The sequence below is a fragment of the Ziziphus jujuba genome, chromosome 10 (genome assembly GCF_031755915.1).
Source record: "Ziziphus jujuba cultivar Dongzao chromosome 10, ASM3175591v1".
NCBI classification, from domain to species: Eukaryota; Viridiplantae; Streptophyta; class Magnoliopsida; order Rosales; family Rhamnaceae; genus Ziziphus; species Ziziphus jujuba.
The window spans coordinates 2698202-2718133 of record NC_083388.1 but is presented as its reverse complement, the minus strand read 5'-3'; the positions used below and the strand labels follow the sequence as shown (position 1 = coordinate 2718133).

General features: G+C 36.2%; 2 protein-coding genes across 2 annotated transcripts; both read right to left on the bottom strand.

The window, feature by feature from the left end:
- Positions 1 to 790: 790 nt before the first annotated feature.
- On the bottom strand, positions 791 to 14204 carry LOC132799611 (uncharacterized). The gene is made up of 7 exons (XM_060811906.1): positions 14080 to 14204; positions 13578 to 13965; positions 1859 to 2200; positions 1652 to 1747; positions 1444 to 1571; positions 1101 to 1363; positions 791 to 985 (listed from the first exon to the last, which is right to left on the bottom strand). Exons 1-6 carry the CDS (start codon positions 14202 to 14204, stop codon positions 1306 to 1308), a joined length of 1137 nt encoding a protein of 378 aa, XP_060667889.1. The 3' UTR covers positions 791 to 985; positions 1101 to 1305.
- A 702-nt stretch (positions 14205 to 14906) lies between these two features.
- LOC132799610 (probable leucine-rich repeat receptor-like protein kinase At1g35710) lies at positions 14907 to 18885 on the bottom strand. Its single transcript, XM_060811905.1, has 6 exons — positions 17979 to 18885; positions 16937 to 17219; positions 16408 to 16750; positions 16245 to 16314; positions 15979 to 16133; positions 14907 to 15113 (listed from the first exon to the last, which is right to left on the bottom strand). Exons 1-6 carry the CDS (start codon positions 18883 to 18885, stop codon positions 14907 to 14909), a joined length of 1965 nt encoding a protein of 654 aa, XP_060667888.1.
- Between the last annotated feature and the right edge of the window lie 1047 nt (positions 18886 to 19932).

The following is a 19932-nucleotide window of genomic DNA, read 5'->3' as shown; positions in this document are numbered from 1 at the left end:
TTCCAGAGGGTATGTGTTGGTTACTGACGATTTCCTCGGGAATTACCGAGGGAATACAGTCATCCAATTTTTTGGCAAAATTTGAGACACTTTTATGAAATTTTGGGATTTTCTCTCCTTAGTATAATTTTAGAATCCCTATTTTGCATGTTTTTGCATTCAACGCACGTTATAGGACTTGTGGGGCCCAACAAACTTGGAAAATATGATGGACTGTACACCCTCAGTAATTACCGATGAAACCGTCGGTAATTTTTCCAGAGGGTATGTGTTGGTTACTGACGATTTCCTCGAGAATTACCGAGGGAATACAGTCATCCAATTTTTTGGCAAAATTTGAGACACTTTTATGAAATTTTGGGATTTTCTCTACTTAGTATAATTTTAGAATCCCTATTTGCCATGTTTTTGCATTCAACACACATTATGGGACTTGTGGGGCCTAAAAAATTGGTAAAATGTTATTACCATAGGATTTCGGTAATTACCGATGAAACCTTCGGTAATTAAATATTTGTGCCAATAGGAGAACGTTTTCGGAACATTTGGGGGCATTGATGAATGTATAATTTGCATGTTATTGCCGGAAACACTCCATTAGCTGAGTATTTGGAGAAAAAAAAATGTTAATTCATATTACCAAAAGCGTTTTCATAATTACCGATGGTGAATCGGGAATTATCGATGCACCATCGATAATCATCTTTGCTTTAATTTTTACCACAACCAAGGGTTTTTTTTTTCTTTTTTTTTTTCAACGGTTGTCATTAGTAAAGATAGGTTCAGCATATTAAGATGACATTAGTATAACATTAGTATAGAGTGTCATAACATTAAACATACGATCTACGTTGAAAGTTTATTAAAGTACAAATCAACAGCATATTTTTTTCTAAAAAACATAATGTCTTGCGGACCAAATGAAGGATTCTCCTCACTACTCATGTATTCAATAAATTTCAGAGCGTAGACGCCACAATCACCCCTGCAGAATAGCATTAATGATTAGCATTAATGAAAACCAACCACGTGTATTTTCACACGTAACCACAATAAAACAGCAGCAATACAAGTTGTTTGAAATGACAACACATTCATACCCATTATCTTGGCGGGGTGCATCTTTGATCATGGTCATCGTGAATGGATCTAAAGTGGGAGGCACGTCCGGATTCTTCTCGTAATATCCCCCATCCCTCAATAGGTAAGGCAGCATATACGTAAGGCATTCCGCATTCTTCAACTCTCTATTCTGGACATATTTATTTCCCATATTTGGATCGTATAAATCAATATGTCGGGCCTTCAAGTCCACACATGCTGCCAACCAATGCGCGCCTCCATTGTTGATAGGGATGTACACCTGCAAATTAGAACATAACCTCATTATCCACAAAATGGGAAACTTAGTGAGAATTTTTTTCAATATATGTAGGGACTTACATAATCACATATCCGCCACGACACGCTAGGTTTGGGTGACTTCCCACGCACATACTACAAAGGGTCGCATCACATGAATATGTGCTACGAGATGCCCTCCATATGGGATAACGCCCTTTGATGGATGACTGCCAAATAATGAAATATATACAATATAAAATATCATCAATATAACATTAAGCAACGCATTAACATCCCATCATCTTACCCAAAATAACACGTCTAATATGGCACAGGTGTTGGTAAACATCTTCTCATTATCAAACCGCCTTTTTCGTATGAAATACAAAATAGTGTCAATATGCTGCAAAACCACATTAAAGGAAATAAGTAACAAGTGCGAGGTGATAAATAAAACATCATTCCTAACGTAGGAACACAATGATTTTACATGAACATAAAGCATATAACTTACATCGGAATTCAACCATCCTTCAGAGGTAAGTAGCTCAGTAAAACATTTCTTTCCCACCGTCATATAAGATGTACACACGGTTGCTTCCTTCGGTGCCACCCTATACCACTCATCGAACGCCCTCTCCTTTGATGCATCAATAGGTCGATTAAGATTAAATTTGACCTTCTTTTTACATGGGTCGGTGTAAGGAGAGATGACGTGATGTGACTGGTGATAAACTCGACCGAATCGGCTTGTATCACCAACGTTATGCGTCCGATCTTCCACCTCAATCTTAGCTGATTGGTCATGATGTGGACTGTTAGCTGAAGCACCAATATCCCACCCGAAATGCAAAGGCTGATATGGCACCAAAGCCCAGGAATCCTCCACATAGGGTCCTCTAGGTACGATAGGCTCAAACGGTGTAGTACAATCATCATCCTCCTTCCTACCATTGGAACCGTCTATGGGTGCATCAAATTCTTCGGCTTGCTCTCCAAAAGACGGTGCCACAGGGGATGATGTTCTAACCGAAGATGACAATGAATGGCTGTGCATATGATGCTAGGCCTGCAAAACACAATGGTTATTTTTGCAGTTCCCAAACTCTAACAACAAATAATTGCTGAATTACAATATATAATTTAATAATGCTGAAGCACTAAAGTAAAGTATACTAAGTTGTCTAAATGATACCTGATGCTTTTGTTGGTCAATAACAGAACTAAGCATCTTCCTTAACTGATACGAACCTAGGACGACCTGCTCCTAAACCCTTATTATATTAGTCCGGATCTTTAATTAAGTTCAAGTTCTAATGTAATGGACCTCAACCCCTAACCAACCTGTGGTTAGAAACCTTGGTATAATGAAGACGCCACAATAGGGGATGGAAAACCTATTGATAAGTCAAGCTAAAACAACCAATTCTCTACTGGTGTTTTAGGTGTTCTCAAAGAACAAAGAGATAATTAATCTCACAAGTATTTTCTTAATCAAATCAAAGTTTTTTTTTTCATCTTGAAAAATAAGCCTTTAAATAGGCTTTGAAAGAAACAAAGTAAACCCTAAAAACCCTAGGTAAAACAGGCCACACAATAAAGAGTTCTATGGTGGCCGAAATTCTCACTCCTTTCCTAATCTAATTTGGATTAATTAATTCCTTTATTTTGAATTAGGAATTAATTAATTTACAATGAAAATAATAAAATAATAACTTTCCTAAACTTATTTTTCCAGAAAATAAATAAATAAAAACTAAAAATTAATGGTAATTTCCTAAAACAAAAAGTAGAATCAAATTTAGAAACTATAATACTAGGTTTTTGACTAAGTTGACTTTGACCAATCTTTGACCAAATTGAGCTCCAAATCAGCTTCTAGATGCTTCTTAGGATGCCAAATAAACTGAATATGAAGGCCCACACGTTGCCCATGCTTGGAAAAATAAGAAAAGGCTAATACAGTAAAATACAGTAAAGCCAGCAAGCAATACAGCAAATTCGGCCAAATTGTTGAGGCTGTCCGTACAAGCCCTTTTTGATTGCATTTGAGGCTGCTTTAACTTGATTCCATGACCTCTTAGGCATATGTATTGAATCCATAAAGCATTGGAACCATTTCATGCTTCTCGGACTCCAAAAATGTACCAAAACCGTCACCCGGGTCCGTATCAGCTTCCACCACTTGGATGCTTGGAATAGGCTTTGTATCTTCAAGTATGGACAAGCTCTGTTGAGATTGATTACCCCCTGTATAAATACTCCCATGTTGTCCTTAAATCTCTTAATTTGAGCTCTTGTGATTGGCCTAGTCTTCATCCGTGTCGAGTCAGCACCCCAGCGGGTTATCGGTTGAGTGGGCTCGGGCGGAATCACATCATTCCCCTCCTCTTGAAAAGGATTTGTCCTCAAATCAAGATCATCACCTGCAGGAAAAGGAGTTAAATCAGCAACATTAAATGCAGCACTCATGTTATCCTCACCCGATAAATCAAGCTTGTAGGCATTCTTGTTATTCGGCTCCAAAACTTGAAAAAGTCCATCCATAGGCGGCATGAGCTTTGACTTTCTTTGTTTAGGAAACCTTTCCTTTCGTAAGTGCAACCAAACCAATTCTCCTGGGTTAAACACTATTACAACAAAATCTAGAAATACATGTTCATTATGGTAAAAATTACACTTTTTAAAGTTAGCAAACAATATTTTCCAAATTTTCAAATTGCCACTAAGTAAAGCTCTCAACAATGCAGATAAAGTTCTATGCAATAAAGACATCTTTAAATAAGTATCTTTAAAATTCATGGTCAGCAATGATTTCTTATTCATAATTACTTTATTAACATCACCAAAGCTAAGATAAAAAGTTATATTCTTCCTTTCTTGTCTTCCTTTTCCTTTCTCACTCAATGCCATCTCACCTTCCTCACTCTCGGCTTTTGCACCAAATTTTTCACTCTTGGTTTTATTAAAATTTTTCCACACAACCTGAGTATTAGAAGACTTACCTTGGACAGCAAGCTCACATTTTCCCTCTTGATTTGATGGTAGTCCACTTGGAATTTCATTTGGGAAGACATCTCCAAATTCCTTCAAAAGAGAAATCATTGAACTTGGCAATTCAAGTTCTTCAAAGTTAGTTTGATCATTAAAATAATTTTCTTTATAAATCATGACCAGCAAAGGTTTCTTATACTCAATAACCTTATTAATATCCCCTAAACTCAAATAAAAGTTGCTACTTGACCTTTCTTTTCTTTCTTTTCCTTTTCCCCCCTTGGATTGGCGCAAACCTTTGGATTTTTCTTCCTTCTCCAAGCTCTCAGGTTTGCCACTTTCTTTCCCTTCTCTTTCGGCTTTTTCTTGATCTTTCCACTCAATATGAGCCTTAGAAACCTTACCTTGACCAGCAACCTCATTCTTACCTTCTTGAAAGGATGGTGAAGCCGTTGGTGCCATACTTGGTTTTTCCTTGAGCTTTTCGGCTTCTCTCCTTTGTTGCATTTGTAATTGGTCTTTGTAAACCTCTTTAGGAGATAATGGTTCCAGCTTTACCTTCTTCCCTTTAAACCTGAAAACAATACTATTTTCTCGACCAAAATGAGTAGCATCTTTATCAAATTGCCATGGCCTACCTAATAGTATATGTCCAGCAATCATGGGTACAATATCACATAAAACTACATCCTCATATCTACCTATATTAAATTTTACTTTGGCTTGTTTATTCACTTTTATTTCACCACCATCATTAAGCCATTGTAATCTATAAGGTTCTGGATGTTTAATAGTTATTAAGCCTAATTTATCAACTACAATGTTACTAATTACATTTGTACAACTTTCACTATCAATAATCATACTACAAATCTTACCTTGAATTTCACATCGGGTGTGGAAGATGTTCTCTCTTTGAATTTCATCCTCATCTTTGTATGCAGCAAGTACTCTCCTAGAAAGCAAGTTTAATTCAGAATTGGATGCTTGCAAGGTTTCGGGTTCATCCTCCAAGTCCTCCTCCTCTTGCTTGGCTTCATCCTCACTTTCTTCACTTTTCGATTCTAGCTCGTCATTGCCGTTTAACACCATAATTCTTCTATTCGGGCATTGATTAGCGATGTGTCCTCCTCCCTGGCACTTAAAACACACAACATCATGAGTTCTAGAAGGTTTAGGATCTAATTTTATCTCACCTCTAAGTGCTTGGACAGATTCGGTCTTGACCTCCCTTCTTGGCCGGTTGGTAGTTTCTTCTCCTAATTTCGGCTTCAACTTGTTTTCATAAGTGGAATTGTTTTTCCAGCCACTTGAACTTGTCCTCCCACTACTAGAAACTCCTCCAAACTGTGTACTAACACCCCTCCTCTTGAATTGGTTCTCAAGCTTAATGGCTACATGCAACATCTCCTCCAATTCCAAGTATTGTTGTAATTCAAGTTGGTTGGCAATGTCTCGGTTTAACCCTCCAAGAAATCTTTCCATGGTTGCCTCCCTATCCTCATTCATATTCAGCCTCATGATTAACATCTCCATCTCTTTGTAATAATCCTCCACGGACCTACTTCCTTGAGACAAAGATTGAAGTCTTTGATGTAGCAACCTATGATAGTGTGATGGTACGAATCGCTTCTGCATGGCTCCTTTCATTTGTCGCCATGTAGTAATCAAGTCATCACCAACTCTCCTTCGGGTGTTTTGCTCATTGGTCCACCATTGGAGTGCATAATGGCCAAACTCCATTGCTGCCAATTTCACCTTCTTAGCCTCTGAATAATTATGGCGGTCAAATATCATCTCCATCTTTTCTTCCCACTCCAAATATGCTTCGGGGTCACTTTTTCCCATGAATGGTGGGATGTTGATCTTGATATTGCTAAGATTTTCATCTGTTTCTTCCCTCCTATATCTTCCACGGCCAGCTCTATCTTGGACAGCAAAAGTTTCGTCCATACCTTCCTCAAAGTCTCCACCGAATGGCTCCTCATCAAATTCCTCTCTCGGTCTCTCGCGACCTCCTCGTCCTCGGCCTCATCCTCCATGGAATTCTTGCCTATTTCTTGTGTTTGGAATTCCTTGGGAAACTTCTAGCCTTCCCATCCTTTGATTCACATGCTCAACTTGAGCACTAACCCGCTATATTGATTCCAAAACAGCTCTCATGTCCACTTGATCTCCACTCCCGGTAGCTCGGGCATCGCCATGGAATGCTACGAACTCCTCCTCATTGATCCTCAAGGGTGGCTCTCCTCTCCTCATTCTTGATTCTGTCATGTTAGTATAATAATGCAATAGAAATAAAATAGGACCTTACAATTTCACTCCCTTATGTGTTTCACTCAAATGAGGACTCGTCACTCGTGTTTGTACACTTGTTTCGGCTTTTACCCTCTTTTAAGCTCACACACTCTTGCCTTTTTTCACTCAATGAATTATCTCAAAGTTCTAATTAAAACACCCACAAAACAGCAATTAGATCACTAATTTGTTTTAATTAAACTTATCAACAAAACAGTAGCAAAAAGTAGGCAATACCGAAAGAATCCAACAAATCCTAATTTTTCGGCTTTCTAGACAAGAAAACACAAAATAATGGGAAACGTTGGAATTTTTGAAAACTGCACCAGATGGTAGTAGATTATGAGTTTAAGAATAAAATTCCAGAAAAAGAAATTCAAATACGAACAAGAATCAAATTGAACAAAAATATAGAATAGTTGTTGGTTGTTGTTCTTTGTAATTCAAGTTTTGTATCAAATCCTTTAACTGATTTTAATCCAAATAATTTAAGCACCCAAAATCAAAATATCAAGCAGCAAAAATAATTCCCCAGCAACTCAAATATTGGATAACTAATCAAAAAAAACAGCAGCTCCAACAAATTTCCAGCAAACAAATCAAACTCCAACAAACCGAAATATTTTTATTTTTATTTTTATTTTTTATTCGGCTTTGCCTCTTCTTTTTTTTTTTTTTTTTTTTCTTCACTCACAGGACATAAACAACTGCAGTAGCAAGAGTAAGTACCAAAATTGCAATTCCAAATCCAAAACAAACACCAAACCCGTGACCTCCAAATAAACAAAATGTGCAGTTTTTTTTTTTTTTTAATGTTGCCGCAAACTTCTTTTTTTTTTTTTCTTGTTTTCTTTTTTTTTTTTTTGAATATATGAATGCAAATATTTAAGACTAAAATAGCAAAGAAAAATCAACAGAAACCAAATTAACAAGAACAATGATAAAAGACAACCAACAAACTAGGAAACAAAAATACGATAAAACTAGGAAATCCTAATTCAACTAGGAATGAATTTTTTTATTTTTTTTTTAGATGCTGAACGTGTATAGGATGGATACAACCTTAACCTAATGCTAAAATTGCAGAATAACACAAAAACAAATAAATCAAATAAAGATAGATCAAACCTGAACAAAATTTAGCTCTGATACCAAATGATACGAACCTAGGACGACCTGCTCCTAAACCCGTATTATATTAGCCCGAATCTTTAATTAAGTTCAAGTTCTAATGGAATGGACCTCAACCCCTAACCAACCTGTGGTTAGAAACCTTGGTATAATGAAGACGCCATAATAGGGGATGGAAAACCTATTGATAAGTCAAGCTAAAACAACCAATTCTCTAATGGTGTTTTAGGTGTTCTCAAAGAACAAAGAGATAATTAATCTCACAAGTATTTTCTTAATCAAATCAAAGGTTTTTTTTTCATCTTGAAAAATAAGCCTTTAAATAGGCTTTGAAAGAAACAAAGTAAACCCTAAAAACCCTAGGTAAAACAGGCCACACAATAAAGAGTTCTATGGTGGCCGAAATTCTCACTCCTTTCCTAATCTAATTTGGATTAATTAATTCCTTTATTTTGAATTAGAAATTAATTAATTTACAATGAAAATAATAAAATAATAACTTTCCTAAACTTATTTTTCCAGAAAATAAATAAATAAAAACTAAAAATTAATGGTAATTTCCTAAAACAAAAAGTAGAATCAAATTAGGAAACTATAATACTAGGTTTTTGACTAAGTTGACTTTGACCAATCTTTGACCAAATTGAGCTCCAAATCAGCTTCTAGATGCTTCTTAGGATGCCAAATAAACTGAATATGAAGGCCCACACGTTGCCCATGCTTGGAAAAATAAGAAAAGGCTAATACAGTAAAATACAGTAAAGCCAGCAAGCAATACAGCAAATTCGGCCAAATTGTTGAGGCTGTCCATACAAGCCCTTTTTGATTGCATTTGAGGCTGCTTTAACTTGATTCCATGACCTCTTAGGCATATGTATTGAATCCATAAAGCATTGGAACCATTTCATGCTTCTCGGACTCCAAAAATGTACCAAAACCGTCACCCGGGTCCGTATCAGCTTCCACCACTTGGATGCTTGGAATAGGCTTTGTATCTTCAAGTATGGACAAGCTCTGTTGAGATTGATTACCCCCTGTATAAATACTCCCATGTTGTCCTTAAATCTCTTAATTTGAGCTCTTGTGATTGGCCTAGTCTTCATCCGTGTCGAGTCAGCACCCCAGCGGGTTATCGGTTGAGTGGGCTCGGGCTGAATCACATCATTAACGCTGCCATCTCTTTATTTAATTCATCAATTTTTGCCTCCAAGCAAGCAAGCTAATCAATATCAATATCCAAAACATAAGTCAACATATATTAGTACAACATATGAAATACAAATTTGCGTGCAAGTAACAATTGCATACCCTGAAATTAGCATCTGGAGGGCCCCTAGAATGCTCCTCAGCTTTGGACGCATCTTTAGCACTAACATCTTTAGCGCCAACATCTTTAACACCAACTATTGGTGCTACAAGTGGAGGTGACGTGTAGTATGTCAACTGCTATTGTTCGCCATAATCCATAGTCTTCTCCTCATCGGTAGCATCTAACCTCTAGTGCACAACATACTACATGAAATGAAGAAAGGAAAAAAAAGTAAATTTGGAAACTGACTATGGTAATGTAACTTAAATGTAGTCATACCATGTAGTCTAAAAAAAATTTGCCTTACGTTGCTATTTGAGGTGAACCAATTATGGACAGAAAAATGGTTCGGTTGCCTTGGGGTATGCCATCCAAGGATCCTCGGACAACGGGTTTCCAACCGGTCGGCAAATTGGTTACCAAAATCAGGGATTGCTTCAAACCCCCACAGCTACAAAATATAAATTATAGGTTATTAAATATAATTTTTAAGTAAACGCTACATGTATTAAATATATTACCGTACCTGAAACAACAATGGAAAACCTTTTAGGTCATAATACTATGATTTATTCTTTACTGCACGTCCTTGTCCTCGTTGCTGGAATGCATTGTGGAATGAGTTGATCGTCTCCTTGTAGCTCAGAATGCCCCAAGGGTAGGAATTAAATACGTCGAGATCAGCAACCAAATCAATGAATTTTTTATTTATTTGAACCTTCGGATCCATTCCGAGTACACCATGAACTAAGAAACATAGTAACGCAATTCTTACAGCATCCCAATCATTCACAAAAAGTGTATCCTTGAATAGTCGTTCCAGTTTGGGCGGTTTCAAGTCACTCCTGTCATCTAGCAACCTCGTGCACAGCTCATTTCCTTTGGAAATTTGCATATCATACATCGAAGGGTACCTACAAAACTTTAAGCCACTAATGAGTGCGAATTCCCACTTCGTAAACCGCACTGCAGATCCGCCGAAGTTAAACTCCAGTACTTCTAGATTGTTGGACACAACTTGTCTGCAAAGCAGGTGATGCACTACCTGACCAGAGAACCGAAGGTTCTTCATGTCAAGTAAGTGTCCAAAACATGTTTGTCTATACTTGTCCAGCTGCTCACTTGTGAGGACACTTGTAATTACTTTGTTCGCTTCTATTGGATTCCCGAAAGAATGTGCCCTAACTTTAATTATATCGGCATCCTGCAAGATCCGTTCCTTTGGAGCATCGATGGGCTGCAAATTGAATTACATAAATGGAACTGACATCAACGATTTAATCATACCATATTTTTCCACCCTAACTTGATAATAATAATTTCCAACTAAATCTTAAGACATATGGGTTCACATTTTTGCACAAGTGGTAATTACCGATGAAACCATCGGTATTCAACCTACAATGAACTAAAAAATAGCCCGATGGCCTATCGGCAATTATCGATGGCCATCGGGTGAAGTTTTTCTTGAGTTTTCACATTGATGAATAAATACTGACAGATGTCTTATCATTTACCGCACAAAACAACATAAATGAATATAAAACTTACCATATCAAATGGGGGAGAGGAAAGTGGAACGTGCCCTCGAAGTTTGGTGCTTTCCGTCTCAGCTTTGGATTTCTGCCTAGTAGTTCGTCAACGCTTAGAGTCAGGTGCTGCTGTGCTACCACCGCGTCTCTTACTTTCCACCTTCTTAACTCCCTTCTTCGGTTGACGTCGCAAGTTCCTCTTTGGTGCCATTATAAAGTACAACCTACAAATGTACATTGACAACATTAATAAACTTTTATCTACCTTTAACAACATTGTCAACTATGTATACATACATATATAAATATCCGCAATCCTCAATTTCATACGCTCTCTTCCTAAGGATATTATGTATGCCATCTGCAAAACATTTACTGAACATTTACTGTATAGCAGTGTGTTTACTTCTAAATCTTTCTATCTTCTTCTTATTTAATTTTTTATTTTTTTCTTTTTTGGGGATAAAGTGTTTGCGTGTTTGCTTTTAGCTAACCATGTACCTAAACTTTTATGCACCGATCTTCTCTCTCTCTCTCTCTCTCTCTCTATATATATATATATATATATCTATACCTTTAGAAAGTACTAACTCTGGAATTCTCAACTTCAATTCTAATTAATCATAAAGTATTTTTCTCTGGCCTTCGCTAATTACAGTTGACAAATTTTTTGACTCCCAGAAGCCCCCTAATGTGTGTTTCGTGCAACAACATGCAAAATATACATTCATCAATTATCCTAAATAGCAAAATCCCTATAAAGTTTAGAAAAAGTTCCAAAATTGCCAAAAAAATTTGATTACCGTAGGACCTTTGGTAATTACCAATGAAACCATCGGTAATCAAATTGCCCTTGCTGGAAAAATTACCAAGGTTTCATCAGTAATTACCGAAGGTCCTTCGATAACTACAGTTGACAAATTTTTTAACTCTCACAAGTCTCCTAATGTGTGTTTCGTGCAACAACATGCAAAATAGACATTCATCAATGATCCTAAACAGAAAAATCCCCATAAAGTTCAGAAAAGTTCTAAAATTGCCAAAAAAAATTTGATTACCATAGGGCTTTCGGTAATTACCGATGAAACCATCGGTAATCAAATTGCCCTTGCTAGAAAAATTACCGAAGGTTTCATCGGTAATTACTGAAGGGCCTTCGGTATTATAGTTGACAAATTTTTTTACTCCCACAAGTCCCCTAATGTGTGTTTCGTGCAACAACATGCAAAATATACATTCATCAATGATCCTAAACAGCAAAATCCCCATAAAGTTCAGAAAAAGTTCTAAAATTGCTAAAAAAAAATTGATTACCGTAGGGCCTTCGGTAATTACAGATGAAACCATCGATAATCAAATTGCCCTCGTTGAAAAAATTACCGAAGGTTTCATCGGTAATTACCAAAGGGCCTTCGGTATTACAGTTGACAAATTTTTTGACTCCCACAAGTCCCTTAATGTGTGTTTCGTGCAACAACATGCAAAATATACATTCATCAATGATCCTAAACAGCAAAATCCCCATAAAGTTTAGAAAAAGTTCTAAAATTGCCAAAAAAATTTGATTACCGTCAGGCCTTCGATAACTACCGATGAAACCATTGGTAATCAAATTGTCCTTGCTGGAAAAATTATCGAAGTTTTCATCGGTAATTACAGAAGGCCTGACTGTAATCAAATTTTTTTGGCAATTTTAGAACTTTTTCCAAATTTTATGGGGATTTTGCTGTTTAGGATCATTGATAAATGTATATTTTGCATGTTGTTGCACAAAACACACATTAGGGGATTTGTGAGAGTCAAAAAATTTGTCAACTGTATTTACCTTCATTTTTATAATGAAATAAAATTCTATTTAGCATGTTCTTATTGTAAATACACATTATCAAAGGTTGTATTGAATTGTGGTGAGTTCAATTGAAAAAATTAACAATTGACAATTACCGTTGATCCATCGGTAAATTTTCCATCAAGTAGTAAAATAATTAATTGGATTACCGACTTTTTCCATCGGTAGTACCGATTGCCCGTCGATAATGAAGTTAATTTGTCATTTTTTCACTTCTTCCAATGCTTTTTTTTTTTTACTTTGTTATTTGAATTAATGTATATTAATCCAATCCACGTACAAAAACAATTAATTCCGTTGCTACTACATGTAATTCTGTATAATATCAAATGTTTAGTGAATCTAAAGCCTATAAACAGACACCTGCTGAAGATGTTTTAAAAGTTTTAGCAATTCTATTTTGTCATCTTTAAAGGGCAAACAATGAAATATAATCTAGAGGTTCAAGGTACATATAGAGTTGTTAAACATAAATTAAAAATAACATGAAAAGCTATGACACCTACTGCGACATTACAAAGCCACTAATTTTTTTACAGCAAATAGAAAAATACAAGTGACAGATATCTCAAAATAGGTGATAGCAACATATCAAATGTTCAATTTTTAAAACAATAAGTTTTTGGTTCATCAACTCAAGGCTAATATTAGTAGTACTTCTCAAAATTAAGAAAAGCTACAACCATGCAAACAGCACAATAGATGCGAGGAATTTATAGACACATTTTTCTAATGACTTCGCCCCAAAACTTACTATGCTAGTTCCTATAATCTTACAGTTAGAAGCATAAATTAAGAAGGACACAATCGGATATGGTGAGCTCAGTAATATGTTGAAAGTGTTCAGTGGTGTTGCAGAGATGGAAAGTGAATGCCAAAAGACCAAAGCCAAAGGTCTAACTCCACACTAAGCACCTGAATACAAAAGTCACATGATTTAAACAACTAGATAAATAAATAAATAAATAAAAATAACGGGAAAACACTGAGAAAACAAAGAGAAAGATTATATATACTACTGGGAAAAAAAAAAGGAAAAGAAAAAAAATAGAAGGACATAGATTGATCTAAACAAAAAGAGTGAAAATCATTGAAATACCAAAAGGAACTTCCAGCTTACACAATTTCCATAAACAATAAATGCATAAGTAGAAATTGATTTTCTCTTGTCTTGATCTCCAGCATAGTCTGCATCTGTGTAACCAAGCAGCTCAACTCCTTCTTGACTGCCTTTAAACAACAACCCTTCATTCGTAGTGAACTTCAAGTATCTCATGAGCCACTCCATAGCATCCCAATGACTTCTTCTAGGATTAAATGTAAATTTACTGAGAACACTTACAGCACGTGCCAGATCTGGCCTTATACTAACCATTAAGTACGTAATAGATCCTATAGCACTAGAATATGGCACACCACTCATATATTCTTTTTCCTGTTCAGTAATTGGACATTGATATGCAAATAACTTGTAATGTCCGCCTAATGGTACACTAGCAGCCCTTGCTCTGCTCATTTTAAACTTGGAAATGACCTTCTAAATATAAGTAGTTTGCTAAAGCTTCATCTTTCTATTCCTTCTATCTCTAATAATTGTCATCCCCAAAATTTTCCTAGCCTACCCAAGCTCTTTCATGTCAAACTCAGAACTAAGTAGTTGCTTCACAGAATTAATCACCTTTACATTTGGTCCTACCAGTAGCATGTCATCTACATAGAGGAGTAGATATACAACATTTGCACTCATTGTATCCTTAAAATACAAGCAGCTGTCAAAATTACTCCTTGTAAAGCCAGCCTTTAACACAAAAGTATCAAACCTCCTATACCATTGCCTTGGGGATTGCTTTCAACCATAGAGGGACTTCCTTAGCAAGCATACAAGTTCTTCACCCTTTCTAGTAACTTCATATCCCTGTGGTTACCTCATATAAATGGTTTCTTCCAAGTCTCCATGAAGAAAAGCAGTTTTTACATCCAACTGCTCTAATTCCCATTCAAAATATGTAACTAGAGAGAGTATGATTCAAATGGTGGTGTATTTAACCACAGGTGAGAAAATTTCATTGTAGTCCAAACGCTCAACCTGTGTGAACCCTTTTACTACAAACCTTGCCTTAAACCTCACTGGATCAGACTTAGTTAATCCTTCCTTGACTTTGTAGATCCATTTGCAATCCACAATCCTTTGTTTTGAAGGAGTTGAAACTAAATCCTAGGTATGATTGTCATGCAGAGACTTCATTTCTTCATCCATGGCCTGTTTCCATTTCGTTACTGCTGTAGACTCCATAACTTCCTTATAATTCCTAGGTTCATTGTCTGAAAAGTCTTGAAAACCAACCAAAGCATATGCAATGAAGTCAGCATAGCTATATTTTCTATTAGGTATTACTTTTCTCTTAGTCCTATCTCGACCCAACAAATATCCAGATGAAGTAATTATTTTTTATGGTGAAGAAGCCTGTTGCATTTCCCTTTCATTATCCGAATCTGATTCTGTCTGCAGTGGAGTTTCATCTTGATGAGCATCTGATTCATTATCCTTTAAGAAACCTCTTTCTTGATGATCTGGTATGTCAACTCTAGGTATAGGTAGTTCTATCTGTCTGGTCTCTACTTGTTGCTTACCATCAAAACCTGCATTGTTAGTAATCTTGCAAGGCATAATATTTTCATTAAAAATCACATCCCTACTAACAATGACTCTAAACCCTTTACTTTCTCTATCCATAGTCTATAATCTTTGACTCTTTGAGGGTAACCAATAAAAACACACTTCAGGGCTCTAGGTTCAAGTTTTCCCTCTGATTGGTGTGCATATACTGCACAACCAAAAACTCTCAAGTGGTCATAGTTTGGCATCTTCCCTGACCAAACAAACTCTGGTGATTGAAAATTAAGTACTGTAGAATGAGACAGATTTACAAGGTGCATAGCAGTCATAACTGCTTCACCCCAAAACAGCTTTGGTAAACCCGAGGAGACTAGCGTACACCTTAACTTGTCTAACAAAGTTCTATTTATCCTCTCAGCAACACCATTTTGGTAAGGAGTATGTTTTACTATTCTATGTCTCAAAATGCCTTGAGTTTTACAAAAATTATCTAACTCTCTATTACAAAACTTAAGTCCATTATCAGTCCTTAAGGCCTTCACAGACCTGTTGATTTGTTTTTCAACCAACAACTTCCATTCCTGAAATCTACTAAAGGCTCATCTTTTGTTTTTAACAAGATTACCCAGACCTTCCTAGAACAATCATCAACTATGGACATAAAGTACCTGTTGCCACTTTAAGTAGAGACTTTAGCAGGGCCCCACAGATCAGCATGTACATAATTAAGCATAGACTTAGCTCTATTTGTACTTAAATTGAAACTAAGTCTATGTTGCTTACCTAAGATGCAGTTTTCACATAAGTCTAGTTTGCTTATCTAATCTTTACCAAATACATTTTGTTTATTCAAATAATACAAGCCCTTTCAACTAATATGTCCTAATCTATTATGCCATAATACAGTATTATCAACAGGAGTTTGAACAGAAGCATTGCAAGAATTAAAAACAGCTTCACCAAGCAAGACATATAGTCCATGTTTCTTAATACCCTTAAAAGCAACAAATGAGCCTTTCGATATTCTCATTTTTCCATTTTCAGTTTTAGATGTATAACCTGCATCATTAAGCATACCAAGGGAAATTAAATTTCTTCTCAAGCCAGGAACATATCTTACTGAATTAAGAGTTATGGTGGTGCCATCATACGATTTAAACTGTACATTACCAATTCCAACTACTTTACAAGAGTGGTCGTCTCCTAAAAGAACCTGTCCTTCCTCATACTTTTTATAGGACTAAAAAAAGTCAAGAACAGGACACATATGAAATGAGCATCCTGAGTCTAGAACCCATTCTGACTTGTTTTGTTCACTATCAGCAACAATTACCTCCCCAGAATTTTCATTAAAAGAAGCAACAACAAGATCACCATTTTCATGGTTCTTGCTTTTATCATCTCTCTTTTTCTTATAACAAAACTTCATAATATGGCATTCTTTCTTACAGTAGTAACATTTTCGACCCCTTGTTCTAGACTTAGATCTAGAGTGGTCTTGGCTCTTCCCCTTAAAGTCAATACTTCCAGAATTGCTAGTTGCACTTCTACCCCGAGCACTGAGCCCTTCACTCTTTGACTCAAAGTTTAATTCTATGTTCCTGGACTTTAAGAAATTGACCACTATGTCCAAAGACAAAGAATCACGACCATACTTGATGGCATTCTTGACATCTCTAAATGACTCAAGCAGAGAATTTAGCAAAATTACAGCATTATGTTCATCACTTAATGTAACTTTGCAATTAGCAAGATCCAAAATTATTCAATTAAACATGTCAAGATTAGAGTTTAAATCCGTAGAAGTATCCATTTTAAAGCCAAAAAATTGCTCCAGTAACAAAATTCGATCTAGAAGAGACCTTACCAAATAAAGCTGTTCTAATTTGTTCCACATTTGAGAGGTAGTTGTTACCTCATCTACCTTCCTAAGAACACTATCCGAGAGATGTAGGATGATTGTACTCAAAGCAATCTTGTCCATCTCTAATCTCTTGCCCTCTAGAAGATCGGCAGGGAATGACCCGTCAATAGCTCTAGCAACTTTCATTTGCATGAGGACTGCCCTCATCTTCTTACTCCATAACAGAAAATCTCCCTTGCGATTAAAGATCTCCACCTCTATTTTCGAAGCTATTGTTAAATCTTCAAGAAACCCAAGATTCCAAGAGTAGAATCTTTCTAAACACACTCAAAAGATTTAAGAAGACGGGCTCTGATACCACTTGTTGTGGAATTCAGAGAACTAAGATAAAAAACAGCAAAGAACACACAACACGATTTAACGTGGTTTGGCCAAAGAATGCCTACGTCCTCGTGCTTAGGTTCTCTGAGCTTCTGCTATTTTATTATCTGTTAAGGATATTACAAGCTTGCAGGTTCTACAATGGTGATTCACACAAAGAACACCCAAGAAAGACCAACCCGTTAGCCCCTTTTACACCCTCTCTCAGATTATTCACAAAGTTTCACAAAGAAACTTCAATTACCCTTACAAAACTCTTTCAAGACTTGAAACAACAAAGAAAGAACAGATCTCTCTCTCACAAACCCAGAAAATCAACTCACAAAGAAGGTTCTGCAACTCTGAATTTTCTAATCTCTACGAAGAAGATGAAGAAGTAGTTAAAATCTAGTGTGTATTAAACAACCTTTTAACCCCCTGTTATAACCAACCTAACCACTGCACCTGCATTGCACATGTTTCAGTTAATTAAAACAAACTTCAAAACATTGTCATTCCCTTTTGAAGTACTTAAGCCCATCAAAGAAATGCTGCCTTTCCATCTTCTTCTTTCTTTATCTGAGAGCACCAGTTCAATCACTGAAGCACAACTGAACTCTATTTCCTCAGCTATTGAGGATTAATTCCTCACACAAGTACATGTAGCTAAGGTGCCTTACCAAGCGCAGGTGGTATGGAGCCTGAAAGATTGTTGTTGGAGATGTTGAGGCATGTCAAATTCTGGCACCACCCCCACTTTGGTGAAACCTCACCTTGCAATTTATTATCATTTAGATTAAGATAATACAAGTGTGGGTGTATACCAAAAGCTTGTATAAGATTTCCTATCAATTGGTTTCCTTCCAGCCTAACTCTAGTAATGCTGCTGCAGTTTTTCAAGCTTATTGGTATTGGGCCTGTAAAATGGTTTTCAATGGCATGAAAATACACAAGTGATCCACCACTACATATTTGGTCAAGCAATTTGCCAATGAAGTTATTATAAGACAATCCAAAATGCATTAACCTGGTCAAGTTATTCATTGTTGAAGGAAGAGAGCCATTGAGCTGGTTATTCATCAAATCTAGAACACTCAGATTTGTCAAGTTTCCCAAGGAAGGAAGTGCACCAGAGATAGAATTGTCATTAAGGACACGATATCTCAAATTGCCCAATTTTCCAATTTCCATAGAAAGTGCACCAGAGAGATTATTGTTATTAAGTTGAAGGGTTATCAAATTACTCAATTTTCCAATTTCCACTGGAATATTTCCATAAATTTCAGTATCAAAAGAGTAAAAATCAACTAGATTGGTCAGGTTTCCAATGGAAGAAGGAATAGAGCCAGTAAGGTAGGAGTTATCTAAAGCAAGCGATGTTAAAGACTTCAAGTTTCCTATTTCTTTCGGGATGGTGCCACTGATAAGATTTCTGGCAATGTAAAGAGCACTAAGACCTGTCATCAACCTGACCTCTCTTGGAATTGTTTCAGAGAGTGGACTCCCAGATAAAGAAAGGTAAGAGAGACTGGAAAGATTCGCAACTGCTAGAGAAAGAAACCCGGTGAGACTATTGGCCTCCAACATTAGATGAGTGAGTTTGGAAAGGCTGTAAATGCTGAGGGGAATATCTCCATAAAGGTAATTGTTTACAAAATCAATACTAACGATGTTGGAAATGGATGAGAAGCTCAGATTTTGAAGCGTACCTCTTAAACTAGAGTTGGAAAGGTTCAAATGGGTGATTCTTTCCGACTCTCGCAACCAACTCCAAGCCAACTGCAATGGCTGCTGCGTCTATTGCCCTCGAGTTGCCATGAAGACAAGAAATGTTGGCTTTTTTTGTCAAGGCTGAGTTTCCACTTTATCAAAGCCTCTGCTTTCTCATTATTGTTAGCAGCAACAACAACGAACAACAACATACTAGTAGTTTTGAAGAAAGATGAACCACAATGATGGAATAAATTGTAGGTATACATGATTGACAAGAAGAATAAAATCTGTTTGTTGAACAATGAACGAGCAAACAAGGAAACCATGGTTAATTATGACCTATATTTGTGTTACAAACTACTACTGCTGAATGTGCAGTATTATATATAATAAATTTTTGGAACCAAGAGGATATTATATGTGAATGTATGACGTAAGAAAATGGAAAATTTGTGTGCTTCTCCTTTTTCTATCAAAACTTGAAACTTAAGCCCAAAATTCAATTTTAGGTTGAAATGTCATGAAAAATTTTGAAAATGTCGCTAGCTAGCTCCATTCCGGGAAGATGGGAGTTCTTAATATTGAATACAAAATCTCTCCGCGCTTTTTGTGCTAGTCTATGCTCCTTGTTTCTCATTTCTCATTTCAATATTATTTTCTTATGATTGAATTTTTGTGGCATTTGTGGAGGTGTACCAAACGGTCCAAACCCTTCTAAACGACAACAATTAATGTTAACCAACTTTGAAATTGAATAATTTGTTTGATACAGATGGTAAAAAGTTATAGTCTTAATTACTTTGATGTTTATGTTCTACATATGTCCAAGATATGATTTCTATCTTCTTGTGGAGGACGCATGTGCAAAATCAATATACTTCTCATTTTTATGAAACTAACATCAAATTGAGTTGTCCTGAA